At 35.7% G+C, this 20,058-nt stretch overlaps 1 protein-coding gene across 1 annotated transcript; it reads right to left on the reverse strand.

Moving 5' to 3' along the window:
• Window positions 1–77: 77 nt before the first annotated feature.
• On the reverse strand, window positions 78–1,028 carry LOC142224543 (uncharacterized). The gene has a single exon (XM_075294325.1). The coding sequence runs from the start codon at window positions 1,026–1,028 to the stop codon at window positions 78–80; it is 951 nt and encodes a 316-aa protein (XP_075150440.1).
• Between the last annotated feature and the right edge of the window lie 19,030 nt (window positions 1,029–20,058).

A 20,058-nucleotide genomic window follows, 5' to 3' on the forward strand; every position in this document is an offset into this window, starting at 1 on the left:
GCGGCACTTGGGTAACTTTGATAAAGGACTGAAATTGTAAAGTTATTAGATTGTGAAGGAGAAAAAGCTATTAGGAATTAGTTGGCAACTGGTAGAATACATAGTTTGGCTAAGGGTCGTACTATTATCCCATTTAGGGTCCTTATTTCAGCAACACGAACTTTAGAATCAGAGCCGAAATAAACCTTAGTAATGCGACCTAATCGCCATTCTGTAGGTGGTAAATTATCATCCTTAACTATTACAAAATCATTCTCTTTCAAATTGTTTTGCTCAGTTTTCCACTTATATCGACGTTGTAATTCAGTGATGTACTCATTTTTCCATCTTTTTGCGAAATGATTTTGAATGGTCTTCAGTCTCTGCCAACGGTTAAGTAATGACATATTATCAGAGAATTCCTCTGGCACTGATGTTAAGGCGGCTCCTCTTAACAAATGTCCAGGAGTTAGTGGAATAAGATCCTCAGGGTTTTCACTTATTGGAGAAAGAGGTCTAGAATTGAGTACACTTTCGATTCTAATCAGTAAAGTTGAGAATTCCTCATAAGTGTATTTCAGGTTGCCCGCTACTTTTCGCAAATGAGTCTTCATGCTTTTTACAGCAGCCTCCCACAAGCCTCCCATATGTGGGGCATGAGGAGGAATAAAATGCCAATTAAATCCATGTATGTTGTATCGTTCAACTAAATGTTTTTCAGCCGATTTCAGAAACGCTTGGTATTCTCGGGTCAGAGCTCTACTCGCTCCAACAAAATTCGTTCCGTTGTCAGAAAAAACTTTGTTTGGAAATCCCCTTCTCCCAACAAACCGATTAAAGGTTGCCATGAATGCCTCAGTTGACAAATCAGAACATACCTCCAAATGAACAGCTCGAGTAGATAGACAGATGAAAACGGCAGCATATCCTTTCTGTATCTTAGCATTTCGTAATCTTGACGCTTTCAGTTCGAATGGCCCCGCAAAATCTAACCCTGTGTTGGTGAATGGCAGCGAAAAAGTACACCTTTCGACAGGTAATGCAGCCATTATTTGATTTCGGATTCGCTGTTTGTATATAGTGCAGGTGCGACAGTTTTTAATACAAAAACGCACAGCATTTTTCAGCCGTATAATGTAGAACTCACTTCGAATAGCTCGCAACATACTTTGATGCTCACCGTGCAAAAGAATCTTGTGAGTAAAATCAATTAATAGTTTACACAGCCTCGATTGTTCAGGAATAATTATCGGATACTTTTCATCGTAGGTTAGGGTTCCGGGAGTTTAATTGATCAATACAGTCCATTCCAGCTAATATCCCCGGAATTGTACAGGAATAGTTGCTGGCTTATTTCTGTAGACTTTAGACTTGACGTAGCCCCACAAAAAATAGTCTAAAGGCGTCAAATCGCATGATCTTGGTGGCCAACTTACCGGTCCATTTCTTGAGATGAATTGTTCTCCGAAGTTTTCCCTCAAAATGGCCATAGAATCGCGAGCTGTGTGGCATGTAGCGCCATCTTGTTGAAACCACATGTCAACCAAGTTCAGTTCTTCCATTTTTGGCAACAAAAAGTTTGTTAGCATCGAACGATAGCGATCGCCATTCACCGTAACGTTGCGCATCTTTGAAAAAATACGGTCCAATGATTCCACCAGCGTACAAACCACACCAAACAGTGCATTTTTCGGGATGCATGGGCAGTTCTTGAACGGCTTCTGGTTGCTCTTCACTCCAAATGCGGCAATTTTGCTTATTTACGTAGCCATTCAACCAGAAATGAGCCTCATCGCTGAACAAAATTTGTGGATAAAAAAGCGGATTTTCTGCCAACTTTTCTAGGGCCCATTCACTGAAAATTCGACGTTGTGGCTCGTTAGTAAGTCTATTCATGATGAAATGTCAAAGCATACTGAGCATCTTTCTCTTTGACACCATGTCTGAAATCCCACGTGATCTGTCAAATACTAATGCATGAAAATCCTAACCTCAAAAGAATCACCCTTTACAAGAGGAGCTTAACCAGCAGAGGAAAAGAATGTTTGTCAAATTTATTTGGGCAAAGCCCTATAGACTGCAGGATGGTTGGATGGACGCACGTTACGGAATTACCACATTCCTCATCAGCATCCTCTACTTGCAGCAAAACTATCAACCAATTATCAGAATAAATTCAGGCAGTTCACTAAACCCTTGGTGAACCACACTTGAACCTTCCGAAAAATGGTTTATGATAGCCGGCTTATGCCGAAATAAGTTCATACAAACAAGGACGCTGATGAGGAATGTGCACGCACAGAAAAAACATGTTTGGACATGGTTGCCGCATCCATTTAATCCAGAGTATGTAATTGTCGCGAAAACCATTACATGGTCTCAAATTTGAGACCATTACATGGTCAGGGAAATCATGTACCTGACTATTCAATTTTTTTACTTTTTTTGCAGGGTAAAAAGTATTTTTAAAGGTTACGTATAGACATGTCTAGAACCATTACATGGCCATAAAGATCATGTACATAGTTTTCTTGACCATTTACTTTTTTAATTTTTTTGCAGCAAAAAGAATTTTATAAAAATATTGAGCAGGATTGTTTCTTGGAATGGACGGAAAATACGGAAATACTGTGTTTTCTGTTAATTTATTTATTCAGAAGTGCCACGTGGTTTTATGTGAACACAAAAAAAAGGAAGTGTAATTGAAAAAATGTACCTGTTTTTTGTTCTGCATTTTAATATATGGTATAATTTATATTTATTTGCATTTACACAATGTCTGCGTTTGTTCATTTGATGGACACGAAGTAAATATGGAATGATTACTTACTGTTGAAATTGTACCAAAATAGAGTGTGTAAAAATATATGATATTTGCTTGCATGACATTATAAATACAAATAAACAATGATTTCATTTATAAATAAATAAAAATGTTAATGTTATATTTTTTCTCAAGTGGCGTCCTTTTTTCGACGACGAAAAGAGTATTTTCATAAAGATCAATACATTTTAGATTGTGACCATGTTCTTTTAACTGGAAGAAAAACATTTTTGACGAATACCATAACATTTTAGATCGTGACCATTGTATTTTGATTCAAACAAATTCTTTTTATCAATATAATAACATTTTAGATGAGGACAATTTTATTTTTCTTAGAACCATTTTCACTGAGCCAACATGGTTACAGGTGAAAATGTTACATGGTCGCCGCAAAAATAGCTCCTATCATATTATTTTGCTCTTCGAATATGATTGTGACAATCATGTTTCTTCTCTGCGTGTGGTAATTCCGAAACGTGCGTCCATCCAACCATCTTGCAGTCTATATCTAGGGCGTTGCCCAAATAAATTTGACAAACATTATTTTCCTCTGTTGGTTAAGCTACTCTTGTAGTTTAGTCAACACAATGGTTTAGAGCTAAGATTAAAACAACAAATAAAATTTTATTACTATAGAAAAGTTTGTTAAAATTTTATTTCTACAGAAAATTGTGCTAAAATTTTATTTCTTTAGAAAATTTTGATAAACAGAATTATATACGTATTTAATCTGTTTGTTTGTCTAACATATACCCCTTATGGACTAACTTAGAAGTTTTAAGATACCTTGCCATCGGTACCCAGCAAACACCATTTAGACGTTGTTTTAAAGGCACGATCTTCCAAAAATATCCTCCCAAAGTTGTTATTTATTTTATCTACACAGGAAGTTTTTTTCATTTAATTTGTTCAACTCGCTCTTTTATTTTTATAGGGTAATAAAAACGTAGTAAGAACCCAGAAAAAAAATTGGAAGTTCTTCTTAAAGCACAACTTTAAAAGCACTTCCAAAAATGTTCTTTATTTTAACTGCACAGGAAGTTCTTTTGATTAAAAATTAATAAAATAGTGTAAAGTATTTAAATTTTGCCGAAAAAAATGCTAAATCCTTTCTAGAAAAATTGCAAATTTTTGAAAATATTTAATGTCGTTCCAGTTCCATACAAGCGTTATAATGCATTAGAAATCATAAAAAATTTTAAAAATTATTTATTCGTCAAAATATCAGAAAATTTCTTTATTCACATCCAAATCACTGGATTCGCATCACACCTTAAGAAGTGATGCAAATTCAGTACAACGTTTGTTGAAATGGTGGACATCCGTTCTATCACAAGTCCATGTTAAATTCATCGCTTCTGCGCCAATTTTGCACTACTTCCGGATACAAAAAGAACATTTTCATTACTTTTCTGGCGACGCTTTTTTTGCTGGAAATTAATAAATTTTGTCGTAAAAATTTTAGATTCGTTTCAGAAAAATGGTGTAATGGTGGACATCTGTCCTATGACAAGCCCATGTTAATTTAATTTCTTCTGCGCCAATTGTGCACCACTTCCGGATCCCAAAAAACAAAAAAACATTTTCATTACTTTTTTGGATACGCTTTTTTTGCTGGGTAAGTATTACCACAATTCAAGTAATTCGATTGTGGATGACAGTCTTTCGTAGGAGTTTCTACGCAATCCATGGTGGAAGGTATATAAAATTCGGCCTGGCCAAACATACGGCCGTATATACTTTTTTATACTATTCGTTATTTATCAATATAATATATTAAATTAAATGAAACTTAATGTGAAAAACAAACAAAGGTATATTTTAGTCGTCTTACCTTCCCCAAAATGTGTTGTCTCCCATTCTCTTCTTTTTCTTTGATGTGGTGTGAATTTTTTCTTCAGCCAGGGAAACTTTGGATAAAATATTGTACAAAGTAAAGTTGATAGTGAGGAATCAAATGACGACGACTGCAACGACAGCGATGATGAGGAGATGATAATATCCCGGCACTGCTAAAGATATTAAGAGCAGGCCAACTTCCAAATACCACAAATGGAAAAGAAATCATTTAATTTAAACTAGGAAATCAACAGAGATTGATCTGTTTTTTTGCCCCCATAAGTTTCAATTGGATGGAATTGAATTGAATGGAATTTTATACGCAAGTCGCTTTTCTTTTCTCCTCCTTTCTGGATTCCGTAAAGCTCTTGGCTGTTTCTAAGTTTTCGCAAACGCATGTTCATAGGATTTCACATCACTGTGGACTGGAGGTGCAGTAGACAACGGAAATTGTTATCATCTAACTTTAGATTTTACGTTGAAATCCCATTGAATGGATCTGTGCGTGTCCATGGTGCTGGAAGATATCTTTGTGCTTGGAACTCATATTTTTCTCAGGCATTTAGAAATGTTGTTGTGGGATATTGGTCATCAATTAAATCTGGTTTATTTAAATGTTGCTATTTTTATCATTTTATCTCCTAGGATTACAAGTAGTTTAGCAAAAAAAAAAAAAAAACATTAACCGGCACTATGGAAAGTGTCTTTTGCTAATGAAAAAAGTATTTCAATTGAACAATTTTCACATTATCTATTCTCGTAACAAAAAACTTTGTGGGAAACCACATCTTAATCTGAAACGCTATGATGGATATATTCGATCTGTACAGATTATTATAGAAAGCTATTAAGTTTTTATAGCCTAAACCACATAGTGGTCATGGTCTATTAACTTTGATCTGCCAAAAAATGTGATTTAAGACTTTAAAAAAATTGATTTTAGACCCCAATAAAAAAACAAGTAAGTAAAGTAGAAAGTCGGGCGGGGCCGACTATATCATACCCTAAACCACCCTTAATGAATTAGTAATCATAAGCATTTGTGTAACATTGATATAGGTCTGGGAGATAAACCGCAATTGCATATTTAAGAAAATTAAGGGATACAGGTTTATGTGTGCTTTGTCTCAATCTGACTATAGCTCATAGTCAGTGTTGCCATGGAAAATGCTCAGTTTACCCTACAAGGACAAAAATAGTTTCCTACTTTCCCATACATTCCCAAACAATTTTCCCTACAATATTTTTCGTTAAATTTAAACAAATTTTACAAAACGAAAATGGTTCTAAGTACTCTATTATCTTAAAACAAGAATATGCAACGTACATAACTTAGAATATAAATATTTATTACCACCACGGTTGCCACAGTTGGTAGAATCGTACCAATAAAATAGTATTTTTGTTTTTTGTTAAATGTCTATAGAAATAAAATTTTGGAAAAAGTTTCTATAAACAAATTTTTGTGAGAAATTTTTCTCTAGAAATAAAATTTGAGAAAAACTTCCATAGAAATAAATTTTTGAGAAAAAATTCTATAGAAATAAAATTTTGAGAAAATTTTTTATAGAAATAATATTTTGAAAAAAATTTCTATAGAAATAAATTTATATGGTGGTAAATTGTGGTAATCTTCAAATTTTGTTAAATTTTTTTTTTTTGGCACGAGTGGTAACTGTTGTTACCACACATTGTTAAAGATCAAGGCTTGCCGGCTTCTAATTTCCTCCTCTAGAGCCACCAAAATGTAAAAATTATTACAAATTGTGTTGAGTGAAAAGACGCTAAATATGAGAAAAACCCTACATATAGGGAATTTCCCCCTACTTCTAGCGAAACTGGCTGTAGGTGATGTTGCACCTACGGAGTTAGTATGCCACTAATATTGAGCCCATTATTAAACCAGTAAGGAAAGTCTAAAGTCGGGCGGAGCCGACTATATTATACCCTGCACCACTTTGTAGATCTAAATTTTCGATATCATATCACATCCGTCAAATGTGTTGGGGGCTATATATAAAGGTTTGTCCCAAATACATACATTTAAATATCACTCGATCTGGACAGAATTTGATAGATTTCTGCAAAATCTATAGACTCAAAATTTAAGTAGGCTAATGCACTAGGGTGGAACACAATGTTAGTAAAAAATATGGGAAACGTTTAAATCTGATGCAATTTTAAGGAAACTTCGAAAAAGTTTATTTATGATTTATCGCTCGATATATATGTACTAGAAGTTTAGGAAAATTAGAGTCATTTTTAGAACTTTTCGACTAAGCAGTGGCGATTTTACAAGGAAAATGTTGGTATTTTGACCATTTTTGTCGAAATCAGAAAAACATATATATGGGAGCTATATCTAAATCTGAACCGATTTCAACCAAATTTGGCACGCATAGTAACAATGCTAATTCTACTCCCTGTGCAAAATTTCAACTAACTCGGAGTTAAAAATTGGCCTCTGTGGTCATATGAGTGTAAATCGGGCGAAAGCTATATATGGGAGATATATCTAAATCTGAACCGATTTCAACCAAATATGGCACTCATAGCTACAATGCTAATTCTACTCCCTGTGCAAAATTTCAACTAAAACGGAGTTAAAAATTGGCCACTGTGGTCATATGAGTGTAAATCGGGCGAAAGCTATATATGGGAGCTATATCTAAATCTTAACCGATTTCAACCAAATTTGGCACGCATAGCTACAATGCTAATTCTACTCCCTGTGCAAAATTTCAACCAAATTGGGGTAAAACTCTGGCTTCTGGGACCGTATTAGTCCATATCGGGCGAAAGATATATATGGGAGCTATATCTAAATCTGAACCGATTTCAATAAAATTTGGCACACTTGACTATAGTACTAATTGTTCTTCTTGTGCAAAATTTTTAGTAAATTAGTGTAAAACTCTGGCTTCTGGAGCCATATAAGTCCATATCGGGCGAAATATATATATATCGGAGCTATATCTAAATCTGAACCGATTTCTTCCAAAATCAATAGGGATCTATTCTGAGCCAAAACACATACTTGTGCCAAATTTGAAGTCGATTGGACTAAAACTGCGACCTAGACTTTGATTACAAAAATGTGTTCACGGACAGACGGACAGACGGACATCGCTATATCGACTCAGGAGCCCACCCTGAGCATTTTTGCCAAAGACACCATGTGTCTATCTCGTCTCCTTCTGGGTGTTGCAAACTGTTCCACAGTGTGGAGCAGGGTATAATTATGTATAGTTAAGTCTACAAATAATTACGAATCGATATGGGCTTTTTGTACGTAGAGAGCCAAAATTGAAATATGGGGGTCACTTATATCGGGGCTATATACAATTATGAACTTGATATGGACCAATTTTTGTGTGATTGGGGATCGATTTATCTGAGGGCCATATATAACTATAGACCGATATGGACCTAGTTAGGCATGATTGTTAACGACCACATACTAGCACAATGTACCAAATTTCAACTCACTCGGATGAAATTTGCTCCTCCAAGAGGTTCCAAAACCAAATCTCGGGATCGGTTTATATGGGGCTATGTACGATTATGGACTGATATGGACCACTTTTGGCATGGTTGTTAAATATCATATACTACCACCACGTACCAAATTTCAACCAGATCGGATGAATTTTGCTTCTCCAAAAGGCACCGGAGGTCAAATCTGGGGATCGGTTTATATGGGGCCTATATATAATTATGGACCGATATCGACCAATTTTTGCATGGGAGTTTGAGGCCATATATTAACACCACGTACCAAATTTCAACTGAATCAGATGAATTTTGGTCTTCCAAGAGGTTCCGGAGGTCAAATCTGGTGATCGGTTTATATGGGGGCTATATATAATTATGAACCGATGTGGACCAATTTTTGCATGGTTATTAGAGACCATATACTAACATCATGTACCAAATTTCAGCCGGATCCGATGATATTTGCTTCTCTTAGAGGCCTCGCAAGCCAAATCGGGGTATCGGTTTATATGGGGGCTATATATAATTATAAACCGATGTGGACCAATTTTTGCATGGTTGTTAGAGACCATATACTAACACCATGTACCAAATTTCAGCCGGATCGGATGAAATTTGCTTCTCTTAGCGGCCTCGCAAGCCAAATCGGGGGATCGGTTTATATGGGGGCTATATATAATTATGAACCGATGTGGACCAATTTTTGCATGGTTGTTAGAGACCATATACTGACACCATGTACTAAATTTCAGCCGGATCGGATGAAATTTGCTTCTCTTAGGGGCCTCGAAAGCCAAATCGGGGGATCGGTTTATATGGGGGCTATATATAATTATGCACCGATGTGGACCAATTTTTGCATGGTTGTTAGAGACCATATACCAACACCGTGTACTGACACCATGTACTAAATTTCAGCCGGATCGGATGAAATTTGCTTCTCTTAAGGGCCTCGAAAGCCAAATCGGGGGATCGGTTTATATGGGGGCTATATATAATTATGCACCGATGTGGACCAATTTTTGCATGGTTGTTAGAGACCATATACCAACACCGTGTACCAAATTTCAGCCGGATCGGATGAAATTTGCTTCTCTTAGAGGCCTCGCAAACCAAATTTTGGGGTCCGTTTATATGGGGGCTATACGTAAAAGTGGACCGATATGGCCCATTTGCAATACCATCCGACCTACATCAATAACAAATACTTGTGCCAAGTTTCAAGTCGATAGCTTGTTTCGTTCGGAAGTTAGCGTGATTTCAACAGACGGACGGACGGACGGACGGACGGACATGCTCAGATCGACTCAGAATTTCACCACGACCCAGAATATATATACTTTATGGGGTCTTAGAGCAATATTTCGATGTGTTACAAACGGAATGACAAAGTTAATATACCCCCCATCCTATGGTGGTGGGTATAAAAAATTGATTTTAGACCCCAATAAAAAAACAAGTAAGTAAAGTAGAAAGTCGGGCGGGGCCGACTATATCATACCCTAAACCACCCTTAATGAATTAGTAATCATAAGCATTTGTGTAACATTGATATAGGTCTGGGAGATAAACCGCAATTGCATATTTAAGAAAATTAAGGGATACAGGTTTATGTGTGCTTTGTCTCAATCTGACTATAGCTCATAGTCAGTGTTGCCATGGAAAATGCTCAGTTTACCCTACAAGGACAAAAAAAGTTTCCTACTTTCCCATACATTCCCCAAAAATTTTCCCTACAATATTTTTCGTTAAATTTAAACAAATTTTACATAACAACAAGTATATACGGCCGTAAGTTCGGCCAGGCCGAAGCTTATGTACCCTCCATCATGGATTGCGTAGAAACTTCATCTAAACACGTCCATCCACAATCGAATTACTTAAGTTGCGGTAACGCTTGCCGATGGCAAGGTATATTAAAACCTCCTAACACCACACTGAAAAAAACATTGTCGTGAGGTCAAAGATTTCATGTCTTTAAAATACGAATAGAAATTTTGCTTAGCATAGAAGATGCATTTCTCTAACATAAAGTTTTTTTCCTTGTCCAAAAGTCGATAAACTTCTCAATGAAGTCGTATTGTCCTTATAATTAAGTGATTTGACTTAAGAATTGGTATCTTAACATGAAAGAAAAAATTTATAGGCTAAGGTCAACTTGACTTTAATAATTCAGAAAAATTCTTTAAATTTAATGAAATTGTCTTTAAATTTGTTGTCTTTTTGCATCTTGACTACAAAGCAAAAAATCGTTCAAATATAGGACATGTTTTTCAAAACTTTATTTTAAAGAAGTTTTTTACTTCAAACATAGCATAATTTCTACTGAAAGTCGAGTCCTAATTTGTAAAATAAAGTTGCCGTTAACTCGTTTTTAAAGGACTTTGATAGCATATGAAGAAAAAAAGCTGAGAAAGCGAAAATTTAAAATTTCCTAGAAGCAAGTACACAAAACCTAAATTTAAAAGAGAATTGTGTCTTAAAAGTATCCTTACTTGCATTCTCGGCTTCTTTGGCTCGAAATCAATACCAAATTTTTTAAAGTAAAGACAAAATCTTTGGAACCGAGTATTCTTTTTTTTCAGTGCATCTTCTAAATTGTATGTAAGTCCATACGTGGTATATATTAAATCAAAAAAGATCAATCCAATACGTATATAATTCAGTTTGACAAAGTAGACATAAAATTTTGACAAAATTTTCTACAGAAATAAAATTTTAACAAAATTTTCTATAGAAATAAAATTTTCACAAAATTTTCTATAGAAATAAAATTTTTGACAAAATTTTCTATAGAAAGAAAATTTTGACAAAAATTTCTACAGAAATAAAATTTTAACAAAATTTTCTATAGAAATCAACTTTTGACAAAATTTTCTATAGAAATAAAATCTTGGTAGATTATTTTTGGCTCGAGTGGCAACCATTATTATGAACCGAATAAAATTTGAACACAATTTTCTATAGAAATAAAATTTTGAAAAAATTTTCTATAGAAGTAAAATTTTGACAATGATGAAAATTTTATTATGAACCGAATACAATTTTAACAAAATTTTCTCTAGAAATAAAATTTTGCCAAAATTTTCTATAGAAATAAAATTTTGGTAGATTATTTTTGGCTCTAGTAGCAACCATGATTAGGAACCGATATGGACCAATTTTTGTGTGATTGGACCAATTTTGGTATGGTTGTTAGCGACCATATACTAACACCACGTGCCTAATTTGAACCGGATCGGATAAATTTTGCTCCTCCAAGAGGCTCCGGAGGTCAAATCTGGAGAATGTTTTATATGGAGGCTATATATAATTATGGACCGATATGGACCAATTCTGGCACGGACCAATATGGACCAATACTAACACCATGTTCCAACCGGATTGGATGAAATTTGCTTCTCTTGGAGACTTCGCAAGCCAAATCTGGGGATCGGTTTATATGGGCGCCATATATAATTATGGACCGATGTGGACCAATTTTTGCACGGTTGTTAGAGACCATATACCAATACTATGTACCAAATTTCAGCCGGATCGGATGCAATTTGCTCCTCTTTGAGGCTTCGCAAGATAAATCTGGAGATCGGTTTATATGGGGTCTATATATAATTATGGACCGATGTGGACCAATTTTTGCATGGTTGTTAGATACCATATACCTACATCATGTACCAAATTTCAGCCGGATCGGATGAAATTTGCTTCTCTTTGAGGCTCCGCAAGCCAAATCTGGGGATCGGTTTATATGGGGGCTATATATAATTATGGACCGATGTGAACCAATTTTTGCATGGTTGTTAGAGACCATATACCAACATCATGTACCAATTTTCAGCCGGATCGGATGAAATTTTCTTCTCTTTGAGGCTCCGCAAGCCAAAGCTGGGGATCGGTTTATATAGGGGCTATATATAATTATGGACCGATGTGAACCAATTTTTGCATGGTTGTTAGAGACCATATACCAACACCATGTACCAAATTTCAGCCGGATCGGATGAAATTTGCTTCTCTTTTAGGCTCCGCAAGCCAAATGTGGGGATCGGTTTATATGGGGGCTATATATAATTATCGACCGATGTGGACCAATTTTTGCATGGTTGTTAGAGACCATATACCAACACCATGTACCAAATTTCAGCCGGTTCGGATGAAATTTGCTTCTCTTTTAGGCTTCGCAAGCCAAATCTGGGGATCGGTTTATATGGGGGCTATATATAATTATGGACCGATGTGGACCAATTTTGGCATGGTTGTTAGAGACCATATACCAACATCATATACCAAATTTCAGCCGGATCGGATGAAATATGCTTCTGTTAGAGGCTCCACAAGCCAAATCTGAGGGTCCCTTTATATGGGGGCTATACGTAAAAGTGGACCGATATGGCCCATTTTCAATACCATCCGACCTACATCGATAACAACTACTTGTGCCAAGTTTCAAGTCGATAGCTTGTTTCGTTCGGAAGTTAGCGTGATTTCAACAGACGGACGGACGGACGGACGGACATGCTTAGATCGACTCAGAATTTCACCACGACCCAGAATATATATACTTTATGGGGTCTTAGAGCAATATTTCGATGTGTTACAAACGGAATGACAAAGTTAATATACCCCCATCCTATGATGGAGGGTATAAAAATGGTTCTAAGTACTTTATTATCTTAAAACATGAATATGCAACGTATATACCCAGCAAAAACTCCTATTACCAGGTATGAGTACAAGTATGCCTGCGCCAAATTGGTAACAACTTCCTCGTACATATATCAGTAGTAATACTTTTACACGGGCATGACATTGGAGGAAAGTACTTCCGTGCAAGCATACCAGCAGTCGAAAAATAAGTACTTCTTCGCAAGCATACCAGCTCTCCAAAAATAATATCTTTACCATAAAGATACCCAAAAAGTGCGAACTCACCCCTGTTGTTTTGTAAGTCATCACACTATACCACGCTCCACGGCATGGATCTATTCAATTGTGTTATTTTGCAATATAAATTATGTACTATACAACTTTAGAAAACAAAGGTATATTTTATTGGCAATTTTTTCTGAAATGTAATTTGGCACTACTTTTCGCTACTATTAACGGTGCCCACTGTAGAGCCGAACCCGGACCTGAAGATATGATTTTGATTACCGGTATTAATAGAAATAATCACTTTTTACCTACACAGGTAAGTTATTATTTTTAAATCCCAGGTAATACCGCAAGTAGTAACTTTTTGATTACCGGTATTACTGAAAGAATCACTAGTGCTTACCCAGTTTTTGCTGGGTAACTTAGAATATAAAATTTTGAGAAAAAATTCTATAGAAATAAAACTTTGAAAAATTTTTTTATAGAAATAATATTTTGAAAATAAATTCTATAGAAATACAATTTTGACAAAATTTTCTATAGAAATAAAATGTTGACAAATTGTTCAACAGGAATAAAGTTTTGACTAAAATTTCTATAGAAATATTTGTTTGGTAGATTTGTGGTAATTTGTGGTAATCTTCAAAGATCAAGCCTTGCCGTCTTCTACTTTCCTCCTCTAGAGCCACCAAAATGTAAAAATTATTACAAATTGTGTTGAGTGAAAAGACGCTAAATATGAGAAAAACCCTACATATAGGGAATTTCCCCCTACTTCTAGCGAAACTGGCTGTAGGTGATGTTGCACCTACGGAGTTAGTATGCCACTAATATTGAGCCCATTATTAAACCAGTAAGGAAAGTCTAAAGTCGGGCGGGGCCGACTATATTATACCCTGCACCACTTTGTAGATCTAAATTTTCGATACCATATCACATCCGTCAAATGTGTTGGGGGCTATATATAAAGGTTTGTCCCAAATACATACATTTAAATATCACTCGATCTGGACAGAATTTGATAGACTTCTACAAAATCTATAGACTCAAAATTTAAGTCGGCTAATGGACTAGGGTGGAACACAATGTTAGTAAAAACAAGTAAGTAAAGTCTAAAGTCGGGCGGAGCCGACTATATTATACCCTTCACCACCATGTAGACCAACATTTGTGTTACCATCTCAACTACTTCATATTTGCTGGGAGCTATATAAAGGTTTGCATTTCCAGATACAAATACTTATAATGGAGACAATTTTTGTACTTCTACAAAATCTCTAGAATTTAAATTGAAATCGGCTAACGCCCTGGAATGAAACACAATGTTAATAAAAAACAAGTAAAGAAAGTCTAAAGTGTGACGGGGCCGACTATATTATACCCTGCACCACTTTGTAGATCTAAATTTTCGATACCATATCACATCCGTCAAATGTGTTGGGGGCTATATATAAAGGTTTGTCCCAAATACATACATTTAAATATCACTCGATCTGGACAGAATTTGATAGACTTCTACAAAATCCATAGACTCAAAATATAAGTTGGATAATGCACTAGGGTGGAACACAATGTTAGTAAAAAATATGGGAAACATTTAAATCTAAAGCAATTTTAAGGAAACTTCTCAAAAGTTTATTTATGATTTATCGCTCGATATATATGTATTAGAAGTTTAGGAAAATTAGAGTCATTTTTACAACTTTTCGACTAAGCAGTGGCGATTTTACAAGGAAAATGTTGGTATTTTGACCATTTTTGTTGAAATCAGAAAAACATATATATGGGAGCTATATCTAAATCTGAACCGATTTCAACCAAATTTAGCACGCATAGCTACAATGCTAATTCTACTCCCTGTGCAAAATTTTAACTAAATCGGAGTTAAAAATTTGCCTCTGTGGTCATATGAGTGTAAATCGGGCGAAAGCTTTATATGGGAGATATATCCAAATCTGAACCGATTTCAAGCAAATTTGGCACGCATAGTTACAACGCTAATTCTACTCCCTATGCAAAATTTCAACTAAATCGGAGCAAAAAATTGGCCTCTGTGGGCAAATGAGTGTAAATCGGGCGAAAGCTATATATGGGAGCTATATCTAAATCTGAACCGATTTTGCTGATATTTTGCAAGTTTTTCGAGACTCATAAAATATTCGGATGTACGGAATTTGAGGAAGATCGGTTGATATACATGCCAATTAAGACCCGATCGGTGAAAAATATATATGGCAGCTATATCTAAATCTGAACCGATTTTTTCCAAAATCAATAGGGATCGTCTTTGAGCCGAAACAGGACCCTATACCAAATTTTAGGACAATCGGGCTAAAACTGCGAGCTGTACTTTGCACTCAAAAATACATCAACAGACAGACAGACAGACGGACATCGCTAAATCGACTCAGAATTTAATTCTAAGCCGATCCGTATACTAAAAAGTTGGTCTATGATTACTCCTTCTTGGCGTTACATACAAATGCACAAACTTATTATACCCTGTACCACAGTAGTGGTGAAGGGTATAATAAAATCTTGATAAAGTTTTCTGTAGTGATAAAATTTTGACAAAACTTTTATACAAATAAAATTTTTGGGGATCGGCTGTATATAACTATAGACCGTTATGGACCACTTTTGGCATGGTTGTTAGCGGCCATATACTAGCACAATGTACCAAATTTCACCACGTACCAAATTTTATCCGTATCCTATGAATTTTGGTCCTCCAAGAGCTCCGCAGGTCAAATCTGGGGATCGGTTTAAATGGGGGTTATATATAATTAAGATCGGTATGGACCAATTTTTGAATGGTTTCTAGAGACCATATACTAACACCACGTTCCAAATTTCAACCGTATCGGGTGAATTTTGCTCTTCCAAGCAAGGCTCATGAGGTCAAATCTAGGGATCGGTTTATATGGGGGCTACATATGATTATGGACCGATATGGACCAATTTCGCAAGCCAAATCGGGGGATCGGTTTATTTGGTGGCTAAATATTATTATAGACCGACATGGACCAATTTTTGCATGGTTGTTAGAGACCATATACTAACACCATGTACCAAATTTCAAGCGGATCGGATGAAATTTGCTTCTCTTAGAGGATCCGCAAGCCAAATCTGGGGATCGGTTTATATGGGGGCTATATATAATTATGGGCCGACATGGACCGATTTTTGCATGGTTGTTAAATATCATATACTACATCCACGTACCAAATTTCAACCAGATCGGATGAATTTTGCTTCTCCAAAAGGCACCGGAGGTTCAATCTGGGGATCGGTTTATATGGGGGCTATATATAATTATATACCGATTTCGACCAATTTCTGCATGGGTGTTTGAGGCCATATATTAACACCATGTACCAAATTTCAGCCGGATCGGATGAAATTTGCTTCTCTTAGAGGCTTAGCAAGCCAAATCGGTGGATCGGTCTATATGGGGGCTATATATAATTATTGACCGATGTGGACCAATTTTTGCATAGTTGTTAGAGACCATATACCAACACCATGTACCAAATTTCAGCCGGAAGAAATTTGCTTCTCTTAGAGGATCGGCATGCCAAATTTAGGGGTCCGTTGATATGGGGGCTATACGTTAAAGTGAACCGATATGGCCCATTTGCAATACCATCCGACCTATATCAATAACAACTATTTGTGCCAAGTTTCAAGTCGATAGCTTGTTTCGTTCGAAAGTTAGTGTGATTTCAACAGACGGACGGACGGACATGCTCAGATCGACTCAGAATTTCACCACGACCCAGAATAAATATACTTTATGGGGTCTTAGAGCAGTATTGCAATGTGTTACAAACGGAATGACAAAGTTAATATACCCCCATCCTGTGATGGAGGGTATAAAAAAATTTTTTGAAGCAAATATTATAAACTTTCTTCTAATTAAAATATCATTATTCTAAAGACATTTGTCCTTAATAGTGTGTAAATTGCGCATCTTAAAATTGAGATTGCGTAATCTTTAATATCACGTAAATATTTTTTTCAGTGTATATTTCTCAATTCTTCCATAAACATTGTACCAATTGCATAAAAATCGGTTAATAACAGCCAACGGAATACTGCGAACAACAAATACATGGTCAGACGGATGGACACCAAGAGCTACACCAACTCAGAAGGTGATTCTGTATCGATCGGTATATATTTTATGGAGCCTTAAATCAATATTTTTGGTAGGCACCATTTTTTTGCAGATACTATGTGCTTTAGGATTTAATAAAGTGCTGTGTCAATACTTTTGTGTGGCACTGTATGAGCCAATCTAGATTCTCGAGATGGATCATACAAGAAATGCTTCATATGATTTCCTACCAAGATTTCGATACAAACAATGTTCGTATAACAACCTCCTCCCACCACCATCATGTGTTTGGTCGCTATAAAACCACCTGATCTTAATGTCATCATTCAATTCAATAAATTATCCAAGAATGACATGGACATATGTAATTACCACAAAAGAAACAATGCTGTAATTACTTTCATATTGTGAATCTTTCAGTGAAAGTACGAAAGGAAATTTTTATCAGCATTTTCTTTGCATTCGCATACATTCACACGCACACACACACAATCTATTTTCCACGAAATTACAAGGAAGTAGAATAGCAGAAATTTTCCAATGTCATCGTTTTATCATCATCATGAATTTCTTATTTCCCATGGTAAATCATTGATGGCCCTCGGTTCGGTTCGGTTCTGTTATCAATTAATTGGGCCATCATTAATATCTGCCTCGCTTAAATTATTTTAAAATTTTACACGAACAGGTGACATTTTTAATTTGTTTCAAAATTGATTGTTTTCCAGGAACTCCAGGAAATATCAATAGGCAAAAATGATTTGACACAATTTTTGAAAATCCAGACAGAACACGGAAGTTTCTATGAATTATGGTGTATTTTATTGATACCATGAATGCTGATGATTTTTGGAAGAAAATTGGAATACAATGGATAACCTGGTTCATATACACAGTGAAACCATTCAGAAGTGGTCGATCAAAGTCCTTATTTCGTAGCTGTTCATTTATGAGAGATTCCTTTCATAATGGACAAAAAATGTTCCTTTTTTGATGGGTTTCCGGTTTTCAGTTCGGTTTATGTTTGATAGGTTTCACTGTACATACATTCAAGGCGGCCCTAACATTAATACATTCCCTTTTGGCACATTTAAGAGTAGAGTGGAAATCATTGTTATATCCCGCATCATATTCTGCACCATATCATACCAGATTCCCATGCCATAAGGGAGACCTCGAAAAAGTTCTGAGAAGTGTTGTCAACTTGAAACCCCAAGACAAGGGTAATGCTATTGCAGAAGAAAAACCAAATTACAACCACTGCCAAACAAAAATTGAAGAAAATGAAGGGGCTTGGATGAGGACAATTCAATTCTCACTTAGAAGCACATAAGCATCTGTAGATAAGGAAAGTCTAAAGACGGGCGGGGCCGACTATAATATATCCTGCACCACTTTGTAGATCTAAATTTTCGATATCACATCCGTGTTGGGGGCTATATATGTTAAAGGTTTGTCCCAAATACATACATTTAAATATCACTCGATCTGGACAGAATTTGATAGACTTCTATAGACTCAAAATTTAAGTCGGCTAATGCACTAGGGTGGAACACAATGTTAGTAAAAAACAAGTGAGGAAAGTCTAAAGTCGGGCGGGGCCGACTATATTATACCCTGCACACTTTGTAGATCTAAATTTTCGATACCATATCACATCCGTTAAATGTGTTGGGGGCTATATATAAAGGTTTGTCCCAAATACATACATTTAAATATCACTCGATCTGGACAGAATTTGATAGACTTCTACAAAATCTATAGACTCAAAATTTAAGTCGGCTAATGGACTAGGGTGGAACACAATGTTAGTAAAAACAAGTAAGTAAAGTCTAAAGTCGGGCGGAGCCGACTATATTATACCCTTCACCACCATGTAGACCAACATTTGTGTTACCATCTCAACTACTTCATATTTGCTGGGAGCTATATAAAGGTTTGCATTTCCAGATACAAATACTTATAATGGAGACAATTTTTGTACTTCTACAAAATCTCTAGAATTTAAATTGAAATCGGCTAACGCCCTGGAATGAAACACAATGTTAATAAAAAACAAGTAAAGAAAGTCTAAAGTGTGACGGGGCCGACTATATTATACCCTGCACCACTTTGTAGATCTAAATTTTCGATACCATATCACATCCGTCAAATGTGTTGGGGGCTATATATAAAGGTTTGTCCCAAATACATACATTTAAATATCACTCGATCTGGACAGAATTTGATAGACTTCTACAAAATCCATAGACTCAAAATATAAGTTGGATAATGCACTAGGGTGGAACACAATGTTAGTAAAAAATATGGGAAACATTTAAATCTAAAGCAATTTTAAGGAAACTTCTCAAAAGTTTATTTATGATTTATCGCTCGATATATATGTATTAGAAATTTAGGAAAATTAGAGTCATTTCTACAACTTTTCGACTAAGCAGTGGCGATTTAACAAGGAAAATGTTCGTATTTTGACCATTTTTGTCGCAATCGAAAAAACAAATATATGGGAGCTATATCTAAATCTGAACCGATTTCAATCAAATTTGGCACACATGACTATATTACTAATTGTACTCCTAGTGCAAAATTTCAACCAAATTGGGCTAAAACTCTGGTTTCTGGGGCCACATAAGCCCATATCGGGCGAAAAATATATATGGATGCTATATCTAAATCTGAACCGATTTCAATCAAATTTGGCACACATGACTATACTACCAATTGTACTCCTTGTGCAAAATTTCAAGCTAATCGGGATAAAACTCTGGCTTCTGGGTCCATATAAGTGCATATCGGGCGAAAGATATATATATAGGAGCTATATCTAAATCTGAATCGATTTCAACCAAATTTGGCACGCATAGCTACAATGCTAAATCCACATCCTGTGCAAAATTTCAACCAAATTGGGCCAAAACTCTGG

The sequence above is a fragment of the Haematobia irritans genome, chromosome 2 (genome assembly GCF_050003625.1).
Source record: "Haematobia irritans isolate KBUSLIRL chromosome 2, ASM5000362v1, whole genome shotgun sequence".
Taxonomy (NCBI): Eukaryota; Metazoa; Arthropoda; class Insecta; order Diptera; family Muscidae; genus Haematobia; species Haematobia irritans.

Bases quoted from the DNA above. Each gene is read 5' to 3' on its own strand.
- LOC142224543 (XM_075294325.1), bottom strand. From the start codon at position 1,028: ATGGCTGCATTACCTGTCGAAAGGTGTACTTTTTCGCTGCCATTCACC.